Source organism: Thunnus thynnus, chromosome 21 (genome assembly GCF_963924715.1).
Source record: "Thunnus thynnus chromosome 21, fThuThy2.1, whole genome shotgun sequence".
NCBI lineage: Eukaryota > Metazoa > Chordata > Actinopteri > Scombriformes > Scombridae > Thunnus > Thunnus thynnus.
The window spans coordinates 26,764,407-26,791,095 of NC_089537.1; the positions used below are offsets into that span (position 1 = coordinate 26,764,407).

At 38.7% G+C, this 26,689-nt stretch overlaps 1 protein-coding gene across 4 annotated transcripts; it reads right to left on the minus strand.

Moving 5' to 3' along the window:
• Nucleotides 1-1,614: 1,614 nt before the first annotated feature.
• abcd3a (ATP-binding cassette, sub-family D (ALD), member 3a) lies at nucleotides 1,615-26,152 on the minus strand. 4 transcript variants are annotated; one of them, XM_067578845.1, is made up of 23 exons: nucleotides 25,986-26,152; nucleotides 23,873-23,906; nucleotides 23,658-23,756; nucleotides 22,690-22,778; nucleotides 17,618-17,687; nucleotides 16,572-16,669; nucleotides 16,077-16,200; nucleotides 15,403-15,459; nucleotides 14,684-14,826; nucleotides 14,522-14,591; nucleotides 14,121-14,190; nucleotides 13,509-13,606; nucleotides 13,151-13,242; nucleotides 11,737-11,828; nucleotides 11,559-11,631; nucleotides 11,393-11,456; nucleotides 11,107-11,184; nucleotides 10,954-11,019; nucleotides 10,067-10,156; nucleotides 9,828-9,947; nucleotides 6,149-6,253; nucleotides 5,601-5,657; nucleotides 1,615-4,351 (listed from the first exon to the last, which is right to left on the minus strand). In XM_067578845.1, exons 1-23 carry the CDS (start codon nucleotides 26,093-26,095, stop codon nucleotides 4,274-4,276), a joined length of 1,977 nt encoding a protein of 658 aa, XP_067434946.1. In that variant the 5' UTR covers nucleotides 26,096-26,152; the 3' UTR covers nucleotides 1,615-4,273. The 4 variants fall into 4 exon arrangements, with proteins under 4 accessions (XP_067434946.1, XP_067434944.1, XP_067434945.1 ...); XM_067578843.1 differs by having other exon boundaries at nucleotides 23,873-23,909; XM_067578844.1 differs by lacking the exon at nucleotides 17,618-17,687 and adding an exon at nucleotides 18,899-18,968 and having other exon boundaries at nucleotides 23,873-23,909.
• Nucleotides 26,153-26,689: the final 537 nt, after the last annotated feature.

The window sequence follows — 26,689 nt, forward strand, 5'->3', positions numbered from 1 at the left end:
CAAAGCTGTGCATTCATTAAACTTTATAATGTACAACATTTTGAAACTATCCTTTTTCCTCTGCATGAGTAGTCAGCAGAATTATGTTTAAGAACATATTCTAAAATTGGAGACAAAAAGTAATGTTTGTTTTTTCATATTTCAATAGAACACCAAACACTGAAGTTGTCGGACAGTTTTTATAGAACTGTACAGAAAAACAGAGATCTAAAGATGCCATACTGAATATAAATAACAAAATTTATTACAGAATGAAACAATGTCCCAAAGTGTGTTAACTAATGTCTGCCTGACCAAACATTTTACTATAGTTGTAATGGTGACAGCAGCTGCAGTGGGGACCTGTAGTACTAGTATTACTAACAGTAGTAGCAGTAATAGAAATAGTGACAGTACCTTTTTCAGTTAAAGGACAGGTTCACAATTTTTTAAGTCTTTCTAAAAACAACAGTCAGGAGCCCAAGTGAACATTGAAACCTGTTTTTCTTGCTGTAATCATTCCTCCTGTTCATACTGACCATTAGAAGATTCCTTCATAATGCACTTACAATGGAAGTGATGGGGGACAAAATCCACAGTCCTCCTTCTGTGCAAAAATGTATTTAAAAGTTGATCTGAAGCTAATATGAAGCTTCAGCGTCCAAATGAGTCAAATCAAGTAGATATCTTTCAACACCAAAGTCCCTCTTTTTGTTACTATACTTCTACCGCAGCTCAACAGGGAAACACTGTCCGAGGAAACACAAAGAGGGATTTGATGCTAAAATGCTAAATGTGTCAGATATCCACTTGATATGACTAACTCAGACTGCTGAAGCTGAATATAAGCTCCAGATCAACTTTTAAATGACTGTGTGGACACACTGTAGATTTTGGCCTCTATCACTTACATTGAAAGCACATTTGAAGGATCTTTTAATATCCAGTATGAACAGGAGGAATGATTACAGTGAGGAAAAACTCTTTCACTGTTCATATGGACACCTGAATGTTTTTGAGACACACTGGAAAATTGTGAACCTGTCCTTTAAATCTTTGCAACAGAGGGAGTAGTTTCTGTTCAATTTGATGTGTTTCATATTGATTATTACCAGGGTCAGAGTATCTTAATTTGTTTCTTTTAACAGACTGATGTCATTAGTTAGCAGAAATGCATCAGTGCAACATATGAATCCTTATTCCTCACACCTCTGGTCACCATGGTTTGTTTGTTTTAGCTCAGCTACAATAACAGATATCATATCATTTATATCATAAGAAGCACTGCTATATTTCCATGCAATCAGCAGCAGATTCTAATGGTCACCAGAGGTTTAAAGACCATGCACATCCACACATGTGTTTTCAGATATTTTAGCTGATTAAACCTATCCTCAGGTTGAAAGTAGGCAGAGCTGAACTGGGAATTACGTGATGTGACCGGTGTCCATGTAAAAATAACTATGTTAACACCATGTCAGGTGCAACAAAGCTAACAGAAGAGCGAGTTAGATGTCAACCAAAAAAAGTCATTCATTGAAACTTGCAGAGCACATTAGTTCACTTTCTCTCTCTCACACACATACACAACCCACTGACATTTGTCAAAGACAAAAGACGACCTCTTTCTGAAAATTAATTACTCCTATAGTTTATTTTTGAATGCAGAGTGAGATCATAACAGTATTATTATCAATATAAAACCATGAGTAGAGGTGAGGCTTCTTTACATTTTCCAAAAAAAGTGACAATACATCAGATTGACAGAAGAGAAAGGTGTTGAACAGACAGGCTGGGGAAATCTGCATGTTCATGTACCTGTGATCAACTGAGAGAAGCCATCACTGCACTTTAGATCCAGTCCCCAGCTTCATAGATCAAGATAATTATCCAAAATTTAGGAAGAACTCTTCATACCACCACCCAGGAAACATAACATTTTTAACAGAATTTAATTAACGGAAAAAGTCCATAATGAGTTTATAATAAGAAGAAAACATGTTTAATAATAATTATTATTTACTGTTCAATCAATATGAATCCCATGTTCCAGGTAACATGATAAACAAGCCAGAGGAGAAGTAGTCAAATGCAGCTGAGCAACTAGGGAATATCAGATTTCATTGTGTTCTGTTTCCTTACTGACAGCCTTATGTTTCATGAATTACAGCTCAACCTGGCAAGAACAGAATGGAGTTGACACTAACCACTACAATCTGACAACTTTCATTTAAAACACAACAGGGGAGAAGAAAGCATCTTAAAAATGTATGTTTGAAGAACGAATTAATTGTTGGAACTAAAAATAAACTCAGAAGGGGGCCCTCTTTATTAGAGCCTTCTACCTGGCTGTGTTTATTCAGTTACATCACTAATTAAAATGTTTAATCATCAGCCAGTCCCTCACTTTGTAGCTGTGGCACTGTGACAATAGAAAAGGTGGTGCTGGGAGCTTGGTGAGATCGTGTCTACTTGTGAGGGTCGCTAGCTCAATTGCTAGCCATGTGAAAAATGAACAGAGTTCATTTAAGAGAGCTTATTGAATCAACTGCTGTCTTTTGACAGCAGATAATGCTGTATCACAACTGTGGAGCAGGGCTTCATGAACTGGATGAAGCAACATGATTTCTTTCTTTCTGGTATGGCACTGCTATGATTGTTAGCAGTTGGTCAACTTTGCCAATTCACATGTTCATTAAAGTTGAACTCTTTGTTAGTGAATCACACTGATTCCATTGATGTGAACAGATTTTGGTCCAAAAATTGCTGTTTCAATGCTGTGAACAGCACACTGGCAGCTACACCTGATGCAGCATCATCATACTACATATCAGGGTCCTGGATGGCCATCACACACGTTAACGTTTTACGTATTCAGGCATTCATAAAATGCATTACAGGAAGATCACTGGAGTGGAGCACTTCCACAAGTGGCAGAGGTCTGCCTTGCAACAGTCAATGCTTCTACGCCAGTATTGTTGTAAAATATCTTCAACACCAGTGGCAGCACTGAGGGCAATGCTGATAGGCAGCAATCCAGTTTTTAAGTGAGGAGGAAATCTCGCACCATCTTTGATTTAATGTGAGCTGTTCTGACATCATTGGAAATATGCACATGTGCATCAGGCTAAGTCATTTTTTGGTCAAGATTTTTTTCCCCTTCTCTCTGGTGAGTTCATATTTTCAACAATGTTCTGAATGACTGAAGTGTTCCTGTTCTGTCTAGCTATACAAGACAGTGATGGTTATGGAGTGGGGTTACCTTGCAGCACACTCAGAGAAAAGAGGGCGACTCATTCACCAGATTGCTCATACTAGAGGCTTGCTGCCATGTTACACTGTAAACATTTCAAAAACCTTCATGTCGGCCAGCTCAGTCTGGAGTTGGCTTTGAACAAGTTCACTGAGTTCCAGTGATCAGTTTATCCAGTAGTTACAGTGCAGCTATTTTTAGGCCCTATGTCATGTGATCACAGCTCAGTTTCAGTTTAAAGCCTCTTTTCCTAAGATATTGATTCCAAGGATTTCTGGAGATATTATACTTGTTTTCTGGTGACAATGATGTCCATGTCTCATTATGTTAGGATAAGTTTTCCTTACTTCATGGATAATCCAATGGCTTTTCTCATTATCTGGCCTTGAGAAAAAAAAGGCATGAATGAATGGATTGATAATTTAAGTTTTCTTCCTTTCGCAAAGAAAAAAAAAAAAAGTTAATTTGGTATTTTAAGAAATTGATGTGAACAGACCTGAAAATGATTAGCACCCTCAGCTGCTCAGCATGTGTCTGCTGTGGAAAGTTAATGAGAACTTACAAGGCCGCCAGGAGCATCACTTGTGTGAGTGCTTATCTAAGAAGCATCATGTTGTGTGTGCATCATTATTTTTCTGTGCAGGACACAGTTTAGTATGGGACAATATGCCTCAACAACCACTGTTATATCTAGCTTAATTCTACGGGCTAACCTCTGTTACTATAACCACATGTGCAGAGATGGTTAAAATAGTACACTACACTTCCACCTTCTCTTACAGATCTCTTGCATGTGTAAAACACAACCTAGAAGTTGGCAATATAAATTACAAGTTTTTTTACAATCACACTCAACAAATGCATGATTAGACAGGACTAAAGTGATGCTTTAAATAACAGAAAACATACAGGAAACAAAGCTGAGAGTTACAAATGATTAAAAACATTTCTAGTTTTAGATATACCTTCTGTCTTGAGTGCAAAGAATTAATGGACTGGTTTTATTAGAGCAGTGCATTTGCAACTAGAACCAGGAGTCAGTTACGAGCCAAACTCCACAGTCTCCTCTGTGATGGGCTTGAACTCGTAGTTTCCTCTCCCGTCCATGTGGAGGTAATACTGAAATGACAGATGAAATGACAGATGAAATATAATGTCAGTAAGAAAGTAAGGAGCAGCAGCCGGGAGGAGGCTATGAGTAATGACACTCTGGATTGATGCCTTTTGTTTGGCTAACAAAGACACAAGACAGGGTTTGTACAACCGTGTTCTGTGTATAATGAGGTAGCAGAAAAAAGTGAGGTTGGAACTGGAGTTTTCTCAACTAATGCTTTTAAAAATAGACATTTAGAGGCAGCCCTGTTGTAATCTAACGTAGAGTATTGTCTAAACTGATAACAAATAAAAGCTGTGAAACTGTTAAACACCTGGGTGGAAATAGAAGAGAGGGAGATTAGTGGAAAAATATGAATCAGAATTGCATTGGCTTATTTTGCATGATTTTCTTTAAAAATTGGAGGTTGTGTTTATAATGGGAAGAAGCTTAGATGAAAATAACTTTGGTTTGATGTGTCAATGAAAAAAAAATTACAAAACAGTACGCACTTCACAAAAATCCAAGAGGCCTCCTCGGCTTATTTGCATCAACCTTTAAGATGGTCTCTGACTTCATCTCCTCAGTTTTTCATCTACTGTACAGTCACACACGGTGCCAGGCTTCACTATTGAATCATCATGAGGTAAGAATAACTCATGTGGAACATCAGTTAAGCTTTCTCTAGCACTGAACCACTAAAGGTGAAAACTGACGGGGAGATATTCAGAATGAAACTTGCTGAGTATTGAACTTAAAACTATCTACACCTCTGATCAATAGCCTGTTGGTTTATATTCTGTCATATCTGCATCATGAACAGTCCTGCTGCTTTGAACGCTGGTGGTTCCTGTTCGCACTGTACACACAACAATGACTTGGACTACTTCTGATAATCAAGAAGTTGTCTGAATCTGATGATTATAAGCCAAGATCTGTGAGGTGTGTGTGTGTGTGTATTTCTGCTGAGCTATGAGTCTGAGAAGTGGTGGTGTGGTAAATTGTGTTAATCAGTGTTAGCTCGGGGGAGGGGCGAATATTACTGCAAAAATCTTGATGTTTGTCGGATCTGTTCAGAATGCATCATCTGTCCAAAAAAAATGTTTTCATAGTTGTTTACACGCAAAAACTACACTTTAAACTAAAAGAAAAATCTGCTCAAAGCAGGAAACTTTTGTGGCAACAACAATAACAGCCTGTAGAGAGAGAGCAGGAAATGTGGCTGTGTGAATGTGAGGACTTTCTTTGAAGTCATGGATGACATTCAGTCCTTACCTCGTGGTGCTTCCACAGAGACTTTCTGTGGGACACGGTGAACAAGGTGATACCCACCTGTGGATCAAAGACAACACAATTACTACTGAGCTCTATACCAACAAGACAGAAACCTTTCAAAAACTATTCATATCTAATGGATGTAGACACAGAGTCAATTTAATGATCATAAACAGAGACTCTTATAAACTGTGGCAGCCTCAACTGGGCTCTACATGACTTTGTGTGCTGGGTTCTACTGTGCGTGTGTTAGGTTTGTTTCATTGTGTTGACTGCAGCTGCCAGAAGCATCTTGCTTTTGTTTGTCTGTTGGTTTCACTGAACAACAACAGACAGAGAGCCAGTCCTCATGCAAAAGCAGAGAAGAAGTAAAAACAACAATGGGTGATAGTTAACCTGCCGAGTGGAAATAAAAACGTTGGTGTGATCTGTACACCAGTCACTGATCCTGTCAAAGAGTGACTGCAGATGTGAGGCTGAGACTAACTAAGATGGTGTTTCTCAGAGATGTACAGTATGAGCCTGTATGATGTGTGGTTGGGTCATACCGTCCTGCAGTGGCTGTAGATATAATCCTCCACATCCACACTCACGGCACTGGTGCACTCATCCAGAATGGCAAACTGGGGCTTGTGGTAGAACAGTCTGGCCATCTATATAGAAACAGACACATCTTCATCATTTGCTGACACCAGAAACATTACAAAGCGAAATGGGCTAAGGACTTAAGAATAAAGTATGGTCCACAGTGTTCTTTAACATGTTCAAACCTGCCTAGTTTGACTATAAAAATAACCAATAGCAGACTGTTATTGTGACATGATTAACAGAAAAAGAACAGGCCACAGTTTACCAGAACAATGGATCAATGATCTCATTATGATTCATCAACCCACTGCTCCATTAAAAAAAATGTAATTAAACAACAATAATAAAAAAAAGATTTTTAGAATCACTGCTCTAAGAGGCTTTTTGTTTTGGATTTGAGGCTTGTTTCCAATATACAAACACACTGTAAATAGTACAATAAATAGTGTTGGGACTCAGTTAGGAGCAGGTTTGGTTATTAGCAATAAGTAATAATTATCAAAAATAATTAGTAATTATTAAAAATCAATCCAATTATTACTATGAATTAATAGTTACGGGGCAGCACCCTGAGGTCAGGGACCAATAACCACAAAGGGGGTTTTCACTTTAAAAATGTCAATCAATCAATTTACAATCAATAGCACTTCAGTCAACAAACATCTATCATCCAACACAAGCAGGTATAAACAACAAGCAAGCATATGGCACATGTAGATATGTATGTGTGTGCAAGAGAGGAGGGGGAGGAGCAATATGGCAGATGTGACCCATGTGGAGGGAATACATCATGCAAGAGTTGGGGTCAGAGGAGGTGACCGTGAGATTTGAACGGAGACAAAGGCTGATGGCGTCTGCCAGCTTAACACGTGTCTCTAACAATAAAATCACTAAGGCCTGCTACTCACACCCTGGCAAGAAGTGCTCCCAGCAGTTTAGTGTGATAAACACAAGCAAACAAGCAGCAAACAACAATAATACTTTCACAGTATTCTCAGCAACAACAACAACCGGACTCACCGGTCCGTTAACTTCACAACAACAACAACAGCAACAAAGCTAAAAATAACACACACTTTAGTATCCTATCTCTGCCCAGACATAAGCCTCTTACTTTGATCTCTTACGGAAGCGAGTAAGGTGTGTTTCAGTCCATCTTTCGGGGTGGGCTCGGTGATGACAGGGCCGTCCTCTCGCTCTGTCTGTGGTTTTCATGGCAGCTGATCCTTTGCGGAGTTGTGAATGGAACAGCGGAGTCGACTCACTTAAAGGGGGAGTGGGACACAGAGTTTATCCTTTGCCTTCTTCTGCAGGAGAAGTGGGAGAGTGCTGGGTTGCACAGCGGTCTTCTTTGGATCTGGTAACATGCTTGGTTGAACACAGAGAAAATCTCTACTTGTCCAGCGAAGTTGAGATTGTGCAGCCTAGTTCCAGCTACGTGCGTACGGGTGTTACTTCCTTACGTTAGCCGGGCAAACAGCTGGAAGCACAGTTTGGGGGCTACCTCTGGTGTTTCTACTCTCAGTGACATCAAGGCCGTGGAGGGGAAATCCCCGTGGTTTCCGGCGGGTCTTATCCAGCGGGAGCCGAGTTTGACTCTAGTGGATTAGAAGTGTGAATTGAGCAAAGCATGATGGGAGTTGAAGCCTGTTTGGACTCCTTTTGTCTGACTTGGCGCTTGTCTTTGTTATCAGGCTTTGTGACTGCGTGCAGGCCTGCTTTTGTCTCATGCATGTGGTATGAGGCCCAACAATAGTATTATCTGTTACAGGTCACTATTGTGGAGGGCACAACAGGGACTGGGGTTAGCACTGACACCTCACAGAGAGAAGGTCTTGGTTTTAAATCTACCCTGTCTTTCTGCATGGAGACAGGATTGAATCACTCTGGATAATGATCAAAGTAAATATAATTTCATACTCTGTCTCAATGATTGAGAGGTAAATAGTAATGACACTATTCTTGTTACAAAGCATTAAACATATGAAGGCTTTGCTTGATGACACTGAGTTACAGCAAATGCTGAGCTACTGAAAACTTTTATAATGAATGCCCCTGAGATTGAATTTTTATTTATTTTTGTGCAGGAGCTGAATGAATGAGAGGGCTGCATTTTATGAAGCAGAGCTAATGTCGGTCTGAACACAGCCTGAGTTGAAATTTATGTGTGCCCTGTGACAGTTATCAATGCACATTATGAAATGTGCAGGAAGTTGGGTGAACATTCCTTTCAAAGGCCAATATTCTTGTTAAATGATGTTTTGACCTGTCTTTAGGCCCTGCAGTGGGTATCAGGCTGTGCCTTCATTAATCTAACCCTGACCTAACGCACTGTGAGCTGCCTTTGAATTCTATTTTCACCCAAAGCAAAGAGCAGACATTCAGTGGTCTTATATCTACATTGTACCTGCTCATGCTAAACTACAGTGGCTGGTTCCACTGGCTTGATAGACAGTTTCATCTGAATGCCATGACTTGATCAGTGGTTCAGCCACCGTCACTGTTTGTATGATCAACTGATGACCTGTCCAAGGTATAGCCTGACCCTCGTCAATGTGTGCTGGGACAATGCCTTGCCACCTTGCACAGGACAATCAGTTTAGAAAATGGATAGATGGGGCGTGCCCCAGTATCCTATTGGTTAACACGCATGCCACATAATCGCAACATCCGCTGTTCGAATCCAGCAGGTGACCTTTGTTTTATCTTGCCCCCTCCCCATCTCTCTTCCCCTTGATCTCTCCACTGTCACTAGGCAGAAAATGCCCAAGAAAATGGATGGATGTTTGTTTTTTGTCGGGATGGATTAAACAAAAAAAAGAAACAGAAAAAAAAGTAATTGCTATTCTTATTTGAATGATCCAATATCAATTCTTGAAATCCAGAGATCAAACTTTGCATTTGTGCCTTTACCCAGCAAAACTGTGCATCCTGTAAACGATGGTGTCAATAGTTACAGTCTGTGGACCCACAACAGTTTACGGAACTGTGACAGTCCGTAAATTCCCTAATGGGGAGCTAACGCTAGCTAGCAGATGTTTGAAGATATCAGACTGACGTCTTGTCAACACAAATGCAAAAACAAACAGTGCTGATGAATCAGTGAGCAGACTTTCAGTTTCTGCTGTCTGTACTCATACTGATCATGAAGTTGAAACAGCAGGTACGGTGTGGCTGTATGGGATAGCTTTTTTTTTTTTTAAATATGCATAATGATGAAACCCTTGCAAGAGGTGCAGGTATTTTAGCATTCTCGTTCAACTGTAACAAATATAATCATAGACTAAACCACATATCATGTTTTAGTCTTTTTGCATTTGCTCAAGAAAAAAATCCTTGGTCCATAGTTTTATAACCAGGAAATGTGTTTACAGTTCAGCCTGTAATGTTAAGTCATTTAAGTTCCCATGAATAATTGATAAGTGCTTTATGAAATGTTAGTATTTATCTGAAGTAACTGGGATGAGAATCGAATTAAATCAATTCTGGACTATGTGAATTGAAATTGAATCAAATTGGGAGATCAGTGGCGAAATCAAGCCCTTGATTGTGTGATGTAAATGACTTTGTAGCAAATACTGGGTCAACTGTGTCATGTTTCCAGTAAAGCCTAGTGACAGGGAATGAGTGAGTCCTTACAGCCATCCTCTGCTTCTCCCCTCCACTGAGCACATCCATCCAGTCCTGGACCGCGTCCCAGCTGCCCTCCCTGTCCAGGATGTGACCCAGCTGAACATTGTCCAGGTACTCCTTCAACACCTGGGTACACACACACACACACACACAAAGAGGATAAGGCACGTAATCAGAGACACACACAGAGAATGCAAGTGAAAGAGAGGTTGGATTTGTGTGTGTGAGAGTGTGTTGTGTCCTACCTGATCAGAGATACCTTTCCTCCTCTGTTCTTCAAGAGTGTCAGGGTAAATGACTTGGTCCCTCAGAGAACCCAAAGTCATGTAGGGTCTCTGGACAAACACACAGTCCAATCAAACTCAAACTGCATATCTCAGAATATGGACACTTTAATTATTTAAATTCTTACATTGTAGCTATGTTCAATTTTTTTTTAATTTTCTTTGAGTTGTTGAATTGAGCATGTTTGAACAGAACTGTGACAGACATTACTCCTAAACATCCAGCACAAGTATGCTACCATAAACCTTGTGGTTTTATTCTTGCCAGCAGTGTCTGATTGTTGCAATATTTAATTTGTATGTTAGTGGACTTCCACCTATATTCATTCAGTGAGTATATATTGTGTTTTTTCTAAAATAATCAACATAAATGTTGGATAATATGCAAAAAGAAATTGTAGTACATTAATCTGTAAGTGGCTGTAATTCTATTCTTTATTTTTCATAATGAAATGATATATTGTGTTTGTGTTTTTATGTGTAATATAATAATATTGTATCATTTATAAAAACGGTAATAGTGGTATAACCTCCAGTGAGGTTCACTGTTACTATGATCTTGAGTTATAATCAGTAAATGTCCTGTCTCAGTACATATTATATCTGTCACAATTATCAACCAGTATATTGTTATCAAAGTGAAATATTTATTGTCGTTACAAATCCAGGATCAATCATTCACCAGGAAACTGGATAACAATTTGCTTTGTCAAGTTCAATTTTCCTGATTGCAGCCAGTTGCTGCTAAAAGCTGGAACATAGCTGGTACTGGGGAGGTTTTCAGTCATTAGTGGTGGAACAGAAAACAAGGCCTACAGAGGAGAGCGTTGAGATGCTTTTTTTTTTACCTGTGGAACATAGAAGAGCTTCCCTCTCTCTGGTTTTGTCAGCTGTCCTCCAAACAGCGGCCACAGCTTAAAAAAAAACATGCATCATTTTTTACCAGTACCAAAGAAAAAAACGTTATCAATGTATGTACATCACTTAACAGAGTTTCTCACCTCTCCGAGCACTCTGAACAGTGAGCTCTTGCCACATCCGTTTGGTCCACACACTAGAACATTGGTGCCAGAACTCACCTTCATAGAACAAGGACACAATGACATGTTGGAGTCCACTACTACAGAGATACACTTGTCTCACTCAATTTATCTCATCAAATCATGCAAAATAATGCATGTATGATAAAAACAAGTTCAAACAAATTGCTCGTTTATTTGTTCATTCAAATCATTCATTTATTCAGTTAGCCTAATACTGTATGGCAATGAAAGGTCAAAGCTTTACCTCAAATGTGAGGTCTCTGATCAGGATGTCTCCATTCGGTGTTGCTAGTGGGGTACTGTCAAATCTACAAATTAAAAAAATGTTCATTAAAAGCTGAGCACATGAAAATAACTGAGGTAAAAAAAAACAAGACAATGTATATTCCATTCAAGAATGAGAGACCTACTTGATGATGTTATCTCTGTTGATAATTTGACCACTTCCTGGTACCAGAGCAAGTTTCTCTGCAGTATCAGATTCTAAAAGGTAAAAGAAATGAACCAAAACTCAATGAATGTAAGTCATTGCTCAGCTCTGAGATGAGAACTCATTTCTATGACATATTTCTTTGCAGTCATGCATACCCTTCTCCTGGTGAGAGACCATGGTGCGCTCATATTTGCCAGAGTTCAGCTCCTTCAGGACTTTCATCAGTTCAGTGATACGAGCTGTGAATCTGTGGGGGGACATACGCAAGAATCAAAAGATCTGATCAGACACTTTTGAAATAATCAGAGGAGATCCTAGCTCTGTCTCATCTGGAAGGTGAGATCATTTTCTTTGTTCCCTTGCTACCTTGCTGCATCTGCTGCTGTTTTGGGCTGGACCGGCCAGGGACCAGCCCTATAACCATGGCTGTCCTTGAGTGAGTGCCTGAGTGAGTGATGGAGTTACATCACCGGTCAGCCAGCAAAGTGTTGGAATTCCTCCGTTAGCTGCTGCTCTTTCAAAATGAATCTGTGTGAGATGATGGAAGTGGAGGACAGCAGCACGAACTTTGATGCTCTCAGCTCCAGTGTTAAATGTAGCAAAGTCGGCTGAACTCCTGTTTATAAAGACATGTGCCAGCGTCTCTACCGTCCAGTATGATCGACTCTCCAGCTGACAGCGCTGACAGCAGCCGGCAGGGATTTTATAACTGAACTAATACTAGGACGCAAGGCTTTTATTTCCCTGACGTTCTCACATCACAAACGATGAACAACAGCATTAAAACAGCATTAATACTTGGTTTTGACCTTGTTTTTTTTTTTTTGTTTTTTCCAAAGCCCTTTTCAGACTGACACCACTTTACATTAATGTGGAAATGTAGCATTTTGGGCTCATGTCTGCGTAAGCACCGTCGTCACTTTTACATAGAAGTCAGGACAGCAATCTTACTAGGTCAGACCTAGTAACATTACAGCATCCCTTTCATCACAGCACAAGACTTCAGCTGCAAAATAAGTCCTAAATCGAAAAACGAAAATGACTACAAATCAATCAATCAATCTGAGGCCTGATGTAGAAGCAGCAGGTCAGTCTGATTCTATCAGACAGTTTGTCTCTGCCTGTCAATGCCTTTCATTTACCCCAGTCAAATGTTTAGTTTCTCATTATCTGAGTTATTAAACTGTTGATGTTTAAGAATGAATTTTGGGAAGAACTGTTTCCAGACAGAGTTCAATTTTGGGAAGTGTGAGGAACTGCAGCTCTCAGGTTTTGACAGTATTCTGGGTTGGATCTGCGGTTGTGTATCAATGTAGCAGATTTTTCTTTTCATTTATTTCTAATCTACTGTGAAGGGAATGACCTGCAAAAGTATTACAAAAACTTCTGAGGAGAAATAAAATAAAAGATTTTTTTATCCCATTGAACTGGCTACTCCTGAATATCATCAGCACGTTCCAACTCTGGACTAACGCATCTATGGAGCTAAGACTAATATCACCTATATGATTTCATGATTTTTTTATGTATTTTTATGTTAACCTTTTTGTACTATTCTATAACACTCACCCTGAGAGTCGGGTCATCTCTCGGCCAGCCAGTACAATCCTGCCCAGGGCCTGGGACATCCGCAGGAGCATTCTCCCACTCTGGTAGTAGTCCTAACAGGTCCAATCACATCAATACAACCTCACAGTCTCAAAACATTACTGCAAAACTGCCTTACTGCTGTGTACTATGAAAATCAACCTGTAGATACTTAAGGGATACACTGCACTGCTTTCCACAAAAGATCTATTTTTAAGTTTCACGTTTTAATCGCCACCAATAACCACAGAAATATTAGAATTAGAATTTTGACAAAGCAGGTATTTTTAAATGATGTTACTTCAGGGTTCTGCATGTGTTTGTGTGTGCTTTCTCTGACCTCTAGCAGCTCAGAGTGTGTGCTTTGCAGGTGTCGGGGGTGGGACAGGTTTAGGAACGGCCGGCTAACCACCAGATAGCCCACCACAGTAGCCAGGTCTGCAGAGGAACAGTATGTGGACACATAAGAGCAAGAGAATGAACACACAGAACAACTCATGTTTTTGACTGGAGATTTGAGGCTATGAGAAAATGAATATAGAGACAAGGATGTTGTCTCTCACCAGTTTTATTTGCAATCAATATGGAACCCCTTGCTATCGTAACACGTAAAATGCTGTTTTATACCAGTTATGGTACTGGCTTCTTTATTCCATATAAAAAACATTCTGTAATTTAAGGAAAACCTGAGGTTGTGTAGAAAAAAACACTATTATACTACTATCTTTGTGTATTGTCTTTTTTTTCATTTATTAAAGTGTTTTGTGTGTCTTCATTGGTATATTTATTTTTATGCTTTTGTTTGCTCATTTTTTTTTGTCCCAACATTATTGTAAAAGTGGAGTGATTTGGTTTTTCTTTCTGCTTACATTTGGTACAAGACAAATTAATAAATGTCTGGGAGATGACCTAAATATTGTCACTCAAAATAAAAAAATAAAAATCTACTTACACTTGGCAATTATGCTGTCCACAAATCCCATGGAGAACCGAAAGAAGATGAAGTTATGCAAGTGGTCCACCTGGAAGAAGAAATAAAAATGTTTACATTCTGGAGGTTCACGTGTGTAGAATGAATTTGAGCAACCCTGCCAAAGATATCTGACACTTTTAAAAAATATCTGTTCCTTTCAAAAGAGTAAAATGTACCTGATGTGTCTTTTCTCATGTAGCTGGTGTACACAGAGCTGTTGTTGTACATTTATATCTCTATCAGGCAACATTTCAAACTGCTTTCAAAGTCCATAAAAGCATCAAATGTAGCCGTAACTGTAGCTGGTCATTCTACTGAAAATACTGATGTAGTGCCTTTGTGGACTCAATCAACACACATTATGTCAAACTGTTACACACCAGTTTCTTGAATGTGGTGTGAATGGTCTGTTTTTCCCTCATGTTCCCATTGTAGAATGCAATCTCCTCACTAAAGAGAAAGAAAAAAATATCAATGTAGTGTTGTACTAAACAGCTGTGCAATGAAAGAATTACATCAGAGCAGTTGTTGGGTGTGTTTACCTGTTGGTGATGAGACGAGAGTTGATGTAGCGGTACTCTCCCTCGTAGCGCTGCTCCATGACTGTCATCTTGCCTATGGGCCTCCTCAGTCTGGTCAGGAAGAGACCCGAGATCAGCAGGTAGGACATCATGATTGCTGGCCCCTAGGTAGGGAAAGGGACGTAGACAAAATGAGAGCTCTGTTTAGCATGGGCCCTGTTTACACCTGGTATTGACATGCGTCTCGGGTGAGTCAATCACAAGTGGACAGCTTTAAATACAGGTGTAAACGCACCCAAGACGCATTGAGGAAGGATTGAGATGCCATCACTCAGAGCACATTCGGAGGTGGTCTGGGCCGCATGTGGCCACATTCATTTAGTAGAGTAAACGCAATGAGTCCTGGACCACATTGAAGGACCACTTACTCAACTGACGTCCTCTATTTTCTATAACTACAGGTTTTAGTTTTCGCTGCGCTGCTCAACATAATGAGCTCAGGATTTATCAGGAGGATGGCTGCTTTACTCCAGACCGTATATATATATATATATATATATATATATATACACACACACATATATATTTATATACTTTAGTAAAACTTTACTTTTAACGTTATCAAACAGAGAAATGTCCTCCCCTCCTCCTAGTAACGTCTTTGTACTCCCTCATGGTAGAGTTTACAGCTCTGATCAGTCTGATCTAAAAAGTACACATGCAGAAGGTAACCTGCTTACCTGAGCACCGATGGCACTTGTCAGCTTGAAGATGTACAGACCAATATCCAACAGAGGCTGCAGGACAGAAAGAGGACAGACAGATTTCCAAATACTCTTAGATTTTCTGAAAAATAATTGAGGACGGAACTGTACAAACTCACAGTTTAGTATATATTGCTTATAATATCAATTATGTGACAATAATGAGGAGCACTTTGAAATCTAGATCTACAGGAAGGGGAAAAACATCAGGTACCACTGTTCCTGGGCCAGCAAAATCTGCTGGGCTAGGTAGCCTACCAGTTTTTTGCTTTACCCTCCACTCTTACTGCTTGGCAGCACTGCTTATTTCCAAGGCAGCAGGAGACATGAGTGGTCATATCCTCATGATGTTGGGGCTGTATAGTCTATTGTTCCTGGGCATCAAAATCTGGGTTGCAGATTTTGGGCTGCTGGGCAGATCTGGTACAATGCACCAGCAGCTGGAAGGTGTAGGCAAAGACCCCATGTAACCTCTCAATCTTATATGTCGAAATAGAACACACCTCATCTACACAGTGAGAGTGAAATTTGTCGTTAATCTGCCTGGCAGAGAGCTTGAGTGGTGATACCACTGAAGCTTGTTTCTTTCTATGACAAACCTGCAAAGCACTTCAATCTATTAATCCAACAAAGCCAACGAAGTTTGGTACCTTGCTGAGGTTGGAGTAGAGTTCCACCATGCTGTTGCAGAATTTCTCCACGTCCTGTGTCAGAAGCTGGTCTGCATTGGCTATCCGGTTGTCCAAGTTACCCATTTTGTAGTAGGTGAAACCTCTGAAGAACCAGAACACAGAGTGAAGACTCAAAGAAGCTACGTTAGCCACCAACAGCACCCCTGTCTCCGACTGAACTGTTGGCAAGTTGCATTGTGGGTAATGTTTTGACAAGGAAGGTGCATCGTTGGCTTCTCTTGGAGGACTGCTTGCTTCTTTTCTCTCAATTTGCACCAGTTGAAGAGTTGATTATTTTTAATCGTTTGATCAAAATTGTTTAAAATGTCCATCAAAACTGAGGAAAGCAGCAAATCATCACATTTGAAAAGCTGGAACCAGAGAATGTTAGGTTTTGTTTGTTTAAAAGATTAAATGGTTAACAGAGGATCTCCTATGATGTGAAAGCAGCTTTAATACTGCTGAAGTACTTACTGCAGGTACTGGTCATACAGGTGCTTTGTGAGCCTCTCACGGAACCGCAGCTTCAGCTCATTCAGGCCCAACTTCAAGAAGTTGTTCACCAAGGCTATCTGGAATGTCACACATCACATACTTGTATCCATCTCTCACTATGGGCTCTTTGCTTCAGTATAGCTGTACAAGTGACAGGGTTTTAGAATTCAGAGCATTCATGCTGATTTTTTCCCACAATTACAAGCATAGGATATAGAATGAAGAAAACATGCAAAAGCAGAGTAGTATGATTTTACAAGTGCAGTGCAAATTCACAATTTAAAGAATTAGGCTGGTGATAATCTGTGTTTTTCTTAATGTAAAAAACAAACAAATATGAATTGATCCCAATATCAAGTATTGTGTGTGTATCTTATTCTTCCGTGTCATATCACACGTCAGTGAGCCACACTGCTGCACCGTCCTGCTGCCACAAATACTCACTTGAGCACCAAATGTGGATTAATCTGCCACTGAAAATAGTCCAACAAATGTAATCATTCCTACATTTTTAAAGATTTACATTTTCAGTAGGAACCAGTGGTCTTTAAGGTGAGAAGCACAGACTGGAGAAGCCAGAAAGTATTGTACTGAGAGGCAGAAAAACTTTTTTGTCTTTTTTGTCTTTGTTTTGGTCTTTTCATGGGATTTGTTGATATATATACATATAGAATATCACAGGCCTTACCCTTTAACATTGAGGCATACAACAGTACATATGCAGAACAGTGACAGACTGCTCATGTTAGCAAAAGAATATTCATGCTAAATGATAGTGGGGGTTTTTATAAGTGCATGAAATGATACGATGAGTACAATCAGCTATCACCAGGAAATTAGCAATTACACAGTAGAAGACAGAAATGTTAGTGTTTTGATATCAGGTCTCCTCTGTTTACTTTTAAGAAAATGAACTGACACTGAACTACTCATGTGTTAAAGAATAATATATGTATAGTACATCTGGAGATGTAAGATCACACTTGAGTGTGACAAAAATAAAAATTAACAAAAAACACACTTACAAGTGGCATGAATTTGATAAAGCTGAACAAGAAGGTCTTGAAATCTTTTGTTGAGCGACCGATAATTGCACTGCAAACCACAACATGCACAGAGATGAGCAAACATTGCCAAGAGGGTCAGTGGGACAAATACTGAGGCCTGATAAACTGAATTTCCTTGTCTTGTGGAGCCAATGCAGCTTTGCTTGAACTTGTAATAGAGTGTGAATTGTTTTACTGATACGTAACAGACAGTACAGTGGAGTCCTGACAGAGATGAACACATGAATAACATTCAATTTATGCGTTTCCATGTTATTATAAGGGTCCATACTTTTGTTATCTATGCTGATTATATACAAACATACTCTTCTGTGACACTCACTGAAACAAGCCTGCCATTTTTCAGAAAACTGATCACAGACATAAGATCCTTAATCCTTCAGTTATTAGATACCAATTGTACCCATTAGTACTACTCCAAAGGACTGAGTGAAGGGTCTTTGTATTCATGCTCATGCATATACATTTCAGTTTTCTATGCGTCATAATCTCATTTATAAATTGATAAATATAATTAATACATTTAAATGTACTTCAGCAGAACCAGTTCATAGTTATTAAAGCCAATATAGCATCTGTTTTAGTGGTCTAACACTGCCTTTACTCACTACTTACATGTATTCAGTGCTTCTGACTACTGATATACAGCAGTCTTACATCTGCACATTAAGGTCATTGAGACTGGTTCAAACTAGACTCTCATATCTGTGAGGCCGCTGTTTGTGATCAGGACCTGTAACCTTTGGAATAACATGGTTGAGAAATTTTCAGTTAACAGCAAACTTTAGGCTGTCTTATGCATATTCTATTAAATACACTGTTATACAACTGTATTGAATGTTTAAGCTTTCAAACTGATAAGTTATGTCACTTTGTTTTTTTTCTGCTATATAGGCCAATGTAAGGGACATAAGGTTGTATCCAAATTTAGTTTCATGATTTAATTGGACAGAGGACCTATCTCATTCCTGAGATAGGTTGTTCACTAATGTAGCAGACACATAAATTGAATGGAATTCCATGTGGAAAATGTCCAGTAAATGTATGCCGTAATATTAATTTTACCACCTGATAAAACCCACAGGTCAGTGTTATGGCTTGGAGGGAAATGTGGACCTCAGACAGTAGGTGATGAAAAAGCACAACACAACACTATTACAAAGCAAGATGTTAAAACCACAGTGTTAGTGGTTTGAAGCTGGGTTTCACTTCTATGAGAACCGTGTGATGGACAGTTACCCCTGGTATGACTGATATGTAGGAATAAAAGTGCTTCTTGAATAGACTGATGTCTCTGCTTATAATACCGCTGTGGAGAGTCAAAACAAAGTCATCAGTTCCTGCAAATGAATCAAACAGCAATGCATGGTGGGACCCCACCCATTTTCATTACAATCTTACATCAGAAAAAAAGCAAAAACATAACATGTCTGTTTCAGCTGCATTGGCTTCAACATCTAACATTTCAAACATTTTGACTGACTAAAAACCTGTATGATCAGGTTATTGAAAGCCAATTACAGATGCTACTTACAAAGAGAAAAAATTATATGGGTGAACAATGAGCTGAACAATGAATCTGCTAGCTTTCTGAAACCAATATCATAAATTATGGCCAATATGTTGCAAAAACAGTAATAAAATTTGGTTTGATCACCCTGGGACATGAACCCAGGACCTTTGTAATCTGAGGTGGGGAGACTTTCACTGTGAGCCACTGAGGACATGGTTTGTCATGTGCCTTCTCACATTTTGAGGGGACAGAATGACACAGGCCAAACATGAGCATTTTTGTCAGTTTAAACTTAAAAAAAAAACACTACAATTGACTGTTGGGGATACAATTCTGAAAAAAAAAAAAAAAAAAAAAAATCACACACACCAACCTGCTTTTCTGAGGTGTATCAAAAATTGGAGGAAACAGAAAATGTGCTTACAGTACAAATTACAATAAGACAATATCAATGCAGACTCTGACACATCTGAACACCAATTTGAAACATGTGGTGTCTAGTATCTAAAGAATGTCTGTCTCGATTTTGGTAGCATTTGAATGAAGACTTGTGGAGATATAGATTAGCTTATATAGGTTAACTGATGTTGCATATTTTGAAAAAATTCTGAATTGACCATAGGTTGCAGTGAGGAAAACTTCTGTCAGACATCTATGGATGTGCTGAAAAAATTTCGCCAATCATGAGCAAACTTATACAACATGACCATAGAACGTGGAAAAAATTTAACTCAAATCTGGGTGGATAATTATAAACTTTTGACATTTGTGGCACCTCCTAGTGGTTTATTGGTATGAAACTTGGGGACCATCCATAGAATGTCATAAAGACCTAACATGTTAAGTTTGGTGAAAATTACGCAATACGTTGGCGAAATACAAGGCATCTACTGTACTTACCTATTTTGATAAAAACTGATTGGCTTGTATAATAGAAATGGACTGACCTATCAAAATTTCCTCAACAACTGAAGATCAGTGAATTCTGTGGATGATCCTGACAAAGTTTCGGGACAATTGGCCCAGTGGTTTCTGACAATATGTCGAAAATAGGATTTTGAGAAAAAGTCACAAAATTTTTAGAGCAGAAGACCACTGGAGCAAAGATGCAGATGAATTAAGAGATTAAAATGAGTGAAGAATTTTGACTCTAGGCCAAGCCATTTTTGAGATAATTGAAAAGGTAAACGTGTGCATGAGCAGTGAATGGAATTTGCCACTCACCAGCCAATTTTTTTTTGTTCCTAGGTCTTTAAGCAGAGAGACAAAAATAATAATAATAATAATAATAATAACAATAATAATAATAATAAAAAGAAGAATGAGAAAAAAAAAACAATGGGTTTCCACCAGTTTCGCTGCTTTGACTCTTAAATGCAAATTGGGATCAATGTTTATGATGGCCAATAAGTAACAAGAAATTTAAAAAAAAGCCAAATATGTGGGTTTGAGCTATTTTATCACCTCAACAGCACAGCAGTTGAGTGGTGTAAAGCCTGTTGAAAAATTTGGTTTTATGTTTAATTATGAAACAGTCCGACAGTTCTAGCGAGTAAATGAACAGCGTCCCTATTGTTCCCTCTCTTATCAGTATAAGGCTGGAAGACACTATAGAACATATGCTTACAGTTTATCTGTTTATAATTAGTTCCCAGGTTAGCCACGATGCCAGCTAATGAAATGGTAGTAGATTGAAGACAGCTTATGAGTTGTTAACGTGTAGCGTTATACTCATTCTGCCAACAGTACAGTTACAGTCGGTGCAGTGGAAACACACATCTAATTTTCACCATATAAATTATACCAGTAGTTTATCTCAAAAGTTTTAAACTCAGACACAGCGCCTTTTCAGAGTTACTAATCTCCTCAGCTAATGTCTGATTATCACATAACAAAACATCTGGCCAGAACTGGTATTAACAAAGGGATTATTAGGCTGAAAAACACTAGAAATAAAAGTCTGCACACTGAGAGAAGTAAATGACAGCGAGAAATGATTCAGACAACATCCGCGCCCCCCTCCTTCCCTCAGTCACTGTATCAGTTTAATGCATTGTTAAAGATGGGGTTTAAACTGTATTTTGAATCTGTTGACATGAGCAGTGGTTGGAAAATGCTCTTGTGTAGCTTGCACTGTATAGATAGAAATACAATTAAGTACTGGTAAATGGATAAACAGGATAAATGAATACATGAAAAGGAAATAGTCCTTGGGCATCAAAAATCTATTTAGCCCAATACCCATTGTCTTATTTGTTTCTATCTATAAGAACGTACTTGCCTACTAGCAAATTATAATTTATAATTAATTGGTTAGAACTCAATAACTAAATGTAAGGGATCCTCATCATAAATGTTTACTTCTGTTAAAAAAATTAATATATTGTTACTGGATTGTTTAAATCCGCAAATATCAAAACCTTTATCTTTGTTAAAAATCCTGTGTTGGTAGGACTCTTAATACCTCTAGTAAAGTCCTAATAAGAAAGAACACATCTGATCATATTTCTTAGGTCTTTGCTTTGGATTCTGTTACTTCTTTTCCTCTCTGACCTTCTTAGCCAATATGAACCTGTCAGAGCTCTAAGCTCATCGGGCTCCAGCCTTTTGGATGTTGAAAAGGGTTACATTTAAGCCCCTTTACAAAAAAACCCACCAACACCCACTAACATCTGACTCTTGTCTAAAGTGGGAAAGGGTCAAATCGGCATTCATACCCGTTTCAAATGACTCTGCAGTAGTCTTGGATATTTATCATCTCCAGCTCTGATCGGCAGTGATGTAAACATCCTGGCTAGACAGGAAAATTTTCACCCCTTTTCCGGCTGCTCTTTCATCTGTTTCTATCTGCGCATGTCTGTAAACATATGGTTTCATCCATATGTTTATGCAAGTAATACATGCTTTGTTATTACAGAGAAACCATACGTAAACATAAGGTCTTATTCATATGTTTATGTAGTATTAGCATGCTAGGCTAACAGTTGGTCAGCTGTGACACCTTTCAGGGCACACAAACACCATAAACACACCTGTCACCTGTCTGTCACCTCATTTTAATACAGTCTATGGGCTCCACACATCACAGCATGGATATGCTAATGATGCTAGCCATCATCACTAACTGCTAGCTGTGATGCTGAATATGACACATCAGAAAAAAAACAACAGAGAGACAAACTCGTCTACTGGCGATATGAAAAGAGTCGATATCCTATTTTTAGCAGGTTGACCTGCGTTTAAAAAATCTGCATATACGCACTAATATTGGTGTAAAAAGGGTATTAGAGTTAGTGAAGTGGCTTTTATTGTTTAGGGTCCTGGAATACCTTGACAGATGGCAACAGATGTGCTCCAACATTAAAACTGCAAGCGTGGACAAAAAGGACTGAGAGGGGTGTCATGACTGCTACATGGTGACAATATAAAACCCACAACATACTCCTAAGGTCATGAATTTGAAAATATGTCTCTTAAACTTTAAATATAAATCCAAGCATAAAAGGCAGGGTCTGACCTTTCGATCATGGTGCCATTCTGGATCATCCATACATCACAGTAGGTCCTTGCCACCAACATGACAGCAATAAGGATGAGACAGCCAGTCTGTGGTCAAGAGAATAGTTAATAGAACATGTAAAAACACTGCAGATCATCAAGTCCATCATCGTCCTGTCCTTGATTCTGCTCATATCTCCTGGACTGATCAGATAAGGCTGAATTGAACCAGAGGAGCCATGTGACTGTGACCTTGGCTTTTGGAACTGATATATCTGTGTCAAAGGGCTCTGCTGTCTTTACAGCTAGTTTATGACATTTTGAATAATATTTTCCCAAATTTCTAACTCACGGTTACCAAATTCATTTTTTTTAACCAACACAATATAAAATATTTTATGATCCATCTTCTAAAGTAGACTTTTAAAGCAGACCTTCTGACCGCCACTGCTAAACCAGATGGAATTATAACATTATTCACAATGCAAGAAAACCTTCAGCTGAAAAGTAAATATCCGAAGATCTATCTTGTCATAATCTAGGCTTGCTCACACACTCTACTTAATTCAATGTTCAATTTTAAAAATATTTTAGGATTAATCTTTACATAGTTGGGTATTATTTATATTCTAGCTGTATTTGTTGTTGCTTACTTATTTTTTATACTAATTTCAGAAGTTTAAGAAGTTTTTGACATCTTTCTTTAATAACCAAATATAAAGGATCTTTAGTTTAACTACCTTGTTCAAAATTCTTAAAAACAAAATGTACTCCTTACTCTGGATTTTTAAATTATTGTTCATTGAAAAATCCAGAATTTATGAACATGTAAACATTGTTCATTTTAAAAGTTTGATGTCTCCTAATTCACTGAAGACTCTGTTCTCAGTCTACCTTTCCTGCACTGATAAGCTTTAACATCTGGACTACCACAGACATAAAACACACAGTAAAGACCAACAGTCCAACAGCAGTTTGATGTCATACCTCCATGCAGAAAAAGCGAGGTACCATGATTCGCACAATCCGGAGGATTCGGAGGAAGAAAACCTTGTCCACTGCTGCACGGTCTTTTCTGCCATCTTTCTATATGAAGAGACATAACAAAGACGAGTTGTAATACAACTACAGCTAACTATTCATGACATATTTTATGGAAACTTTATACACTTTGGACACTCTAACATGAATATAAGACATACCTCAGTGTTCAGTACAAGATCTGGGCCTCCTTTTCTACTGCAAAGAAGGAACAATATTTAAATCAGACGGGTTATACCGCTGAATTAAAGACATTAGACTTCTATCATGGAAGTGTGAGCGACACATAAATAATCAAAAATGTCAGCACTAGCATATCCATTTGTAAATGGATAGCTAGGAGTCACTTTTGCATTTCTATAGCCATGGTGTAAGTTGGGCTGGGTGGTATCATACTGCCATCAAATGATTTAAACGTGTTTATTATGCTACATAGGCTTGGGCAACGTGACTTAAACCTTCATCTTCAGGATAGAGGATCTGATCCATATTGTCCACACCTAATGTTATACAATAAAATTATGCTAAAATGCTTTCCCACCCTAAAACAATATGAGGTATGTGCATGTCACATCAACACATCAGAAACACAGCGCTCATGTTATAAAGTAATCCACCAGGAATGTGGGCCTGCATGTATGTGATTGGCCAGTGCAGTGCCTTTCCCCGTTTTTTCACACAAAGCTAATGTCGGTCCGAACACCACCTAAGCATCACCAGCCAGACAACAACTATGATAATTACAGTTGTATAATTTTTTATCAAAATAGTTTCCATTATGAAATTCTACCATTTTGAAAATCAGTGTACAACATGTCATTGCTGGTGCTCGCGCCTATGGTTCTGTTTCAACTTCTCCCTGTGTGCTGATTCAACCTTTTCTCCCTACACTGTTTCTTCACATTCAACTATCGTCTAGCAACATATCAGACTAAATATTCATGTTAAACATTTCTGAAAATGTTCACAGCCGACCTATTTGCAGATACATTCACACTGAATATATGATCAACATCTAACAGATACTCTGTGGAGTGTTGAGCGCTTCGGGGCAATGTTAATACTTGTGTGTCCCGTTTTGCTTGTTCTCTTGCATGTTGACAAGAGTAAGTGGAATAACAGTAATGAAGTTGAATGAAGTGAATATACTTATCAAAGGGAATTAGAAATAAAGGCCTCACTCTAATATACATATTTTATATATACATGCTTCAATAAAGCCCTGGTACCCTCTGAAGTTGAGGTAAATAAAAGCCCCTGTCACTATTAGAGGAAATAATATATCTGTATTTTTAGTGCGTGTATTTCACTGCCAGGAAATGTATTCTGGGTTCAAATATACCAAAGAGTACAAACATATTCTGTAATAACAAATGTATGAGGTTATGCAACCATTAATCTACTTGGGGATCCAGTTGGATACATGATGTCACTTACATTTAATATGATTCCGAAACAATCAGCGGGCATTAGAGAATAACGAACCTAACTAATTTGGAAATGACTGGACGGACAAATGCCAGAGAATAACCCTGTGCTCCTTCATGAAGACTAAAAACACACTGGATATGAAGTCCTCTCATCATCGTGATGGAAGTCAGTATTGACAATGAGGTTTAACAAATATGTTAAATGCAACAGGTTCAGGAACAGTGAGCAGTAAGCTTCTCTTTTCTCTCTTGAATTCCACTTTTAATGTGATCTTAAACTAAAGCTTATAGCATTTACTTAGCATTCGATATCATTATACCGGATTTAGTGCTTGATAAAAATTTGGAAAAGTGCTATTTTATCAGATTTGGCTGATAAGATCCACTTCAACTGGCCATTATCAGAGATTGGGTTTGGCTTATCAATTGCTCTTTTTTAGAGAGCAATGTGAGATATTTAAATAACTATGACAACCATCGACGTCTCAATACAAAGACATGACAACTAGTTAAGTTTGCTGAAACTACACAAATCGGCTGCTTATGTGTGCATGCAGCACATGAGTCACTCTATCAACGTGAGTTTTCGGAGCACAAAGACATTCGTTGTTTGGTCATTATAGTGGGATTAGAGCTGGTCGGTATCAGTTAGCAAGGAGGCCGAAAAGCGCAGAATATGCAGCCGCCTCCTCAAAAAGATGGGGGTGATTTCAGGAGTGTCAGCGGGTCGCTGTCACCTGTCAGAATGGGGCGCTAACTTAGCAGGTGCTAGTTAGCATCCTGACAGCTGTGTTTGTTCCGCTTCAAAGCAAACCTTAACAATCCATACTGCTGCCTCACTTACCCGTCCTGCCTGGGCGTCCGTCTTCTTCTTCTCAGCAGGTATAAAACCAGCAAAATACCGCCTGCTATGGAGGAGTTTTTCGCAGTCACATACTTACTAAAGGCCGCCATGTTTCTGACACAACGACCGGTTTGGTGTGTTCCTCGGGTCGCTACAGTTCAACCACGGCATTCTGGGAGCTCATACCATTTCTTCTTCTACTTTTTCCCCCTAAGAACAGACCACATCACCCCCTGGTGGACCAGATGTGTTCTCCAGTTTGAAATGGATATATATATATATATATATATATATATATATATATATATATATATATATATATATATGTGTGTGTGTGTGTGTGTGTGTGTGTGTGTGTGTGTGTGTGTGTGTGTGTATATATATATACACATATCTTATGCATGTCGCAACAATGTAATTGGACTGCAATTATTATTTTTACAGTATCAATTAATCTTTCACACTTCTGACTGACAGTGGATGAAAGAAGTACTCAGATCCTTTACTTGAGTATATATGTCAATACCACAATGATGACAATGATGATGATCAAAATGTTCAATTTCAAGTAAAAGTCTTGCATTCAAAATCTTAAGTAAAAGTACATACAGACAGTAACAATTTAAAGGAAAAACTGGTACAGGTCTGAATGCTTGACCCCCACAGTGAGGGGATCCAGTGGCTCTGTTATGCTGTGGGGGGCA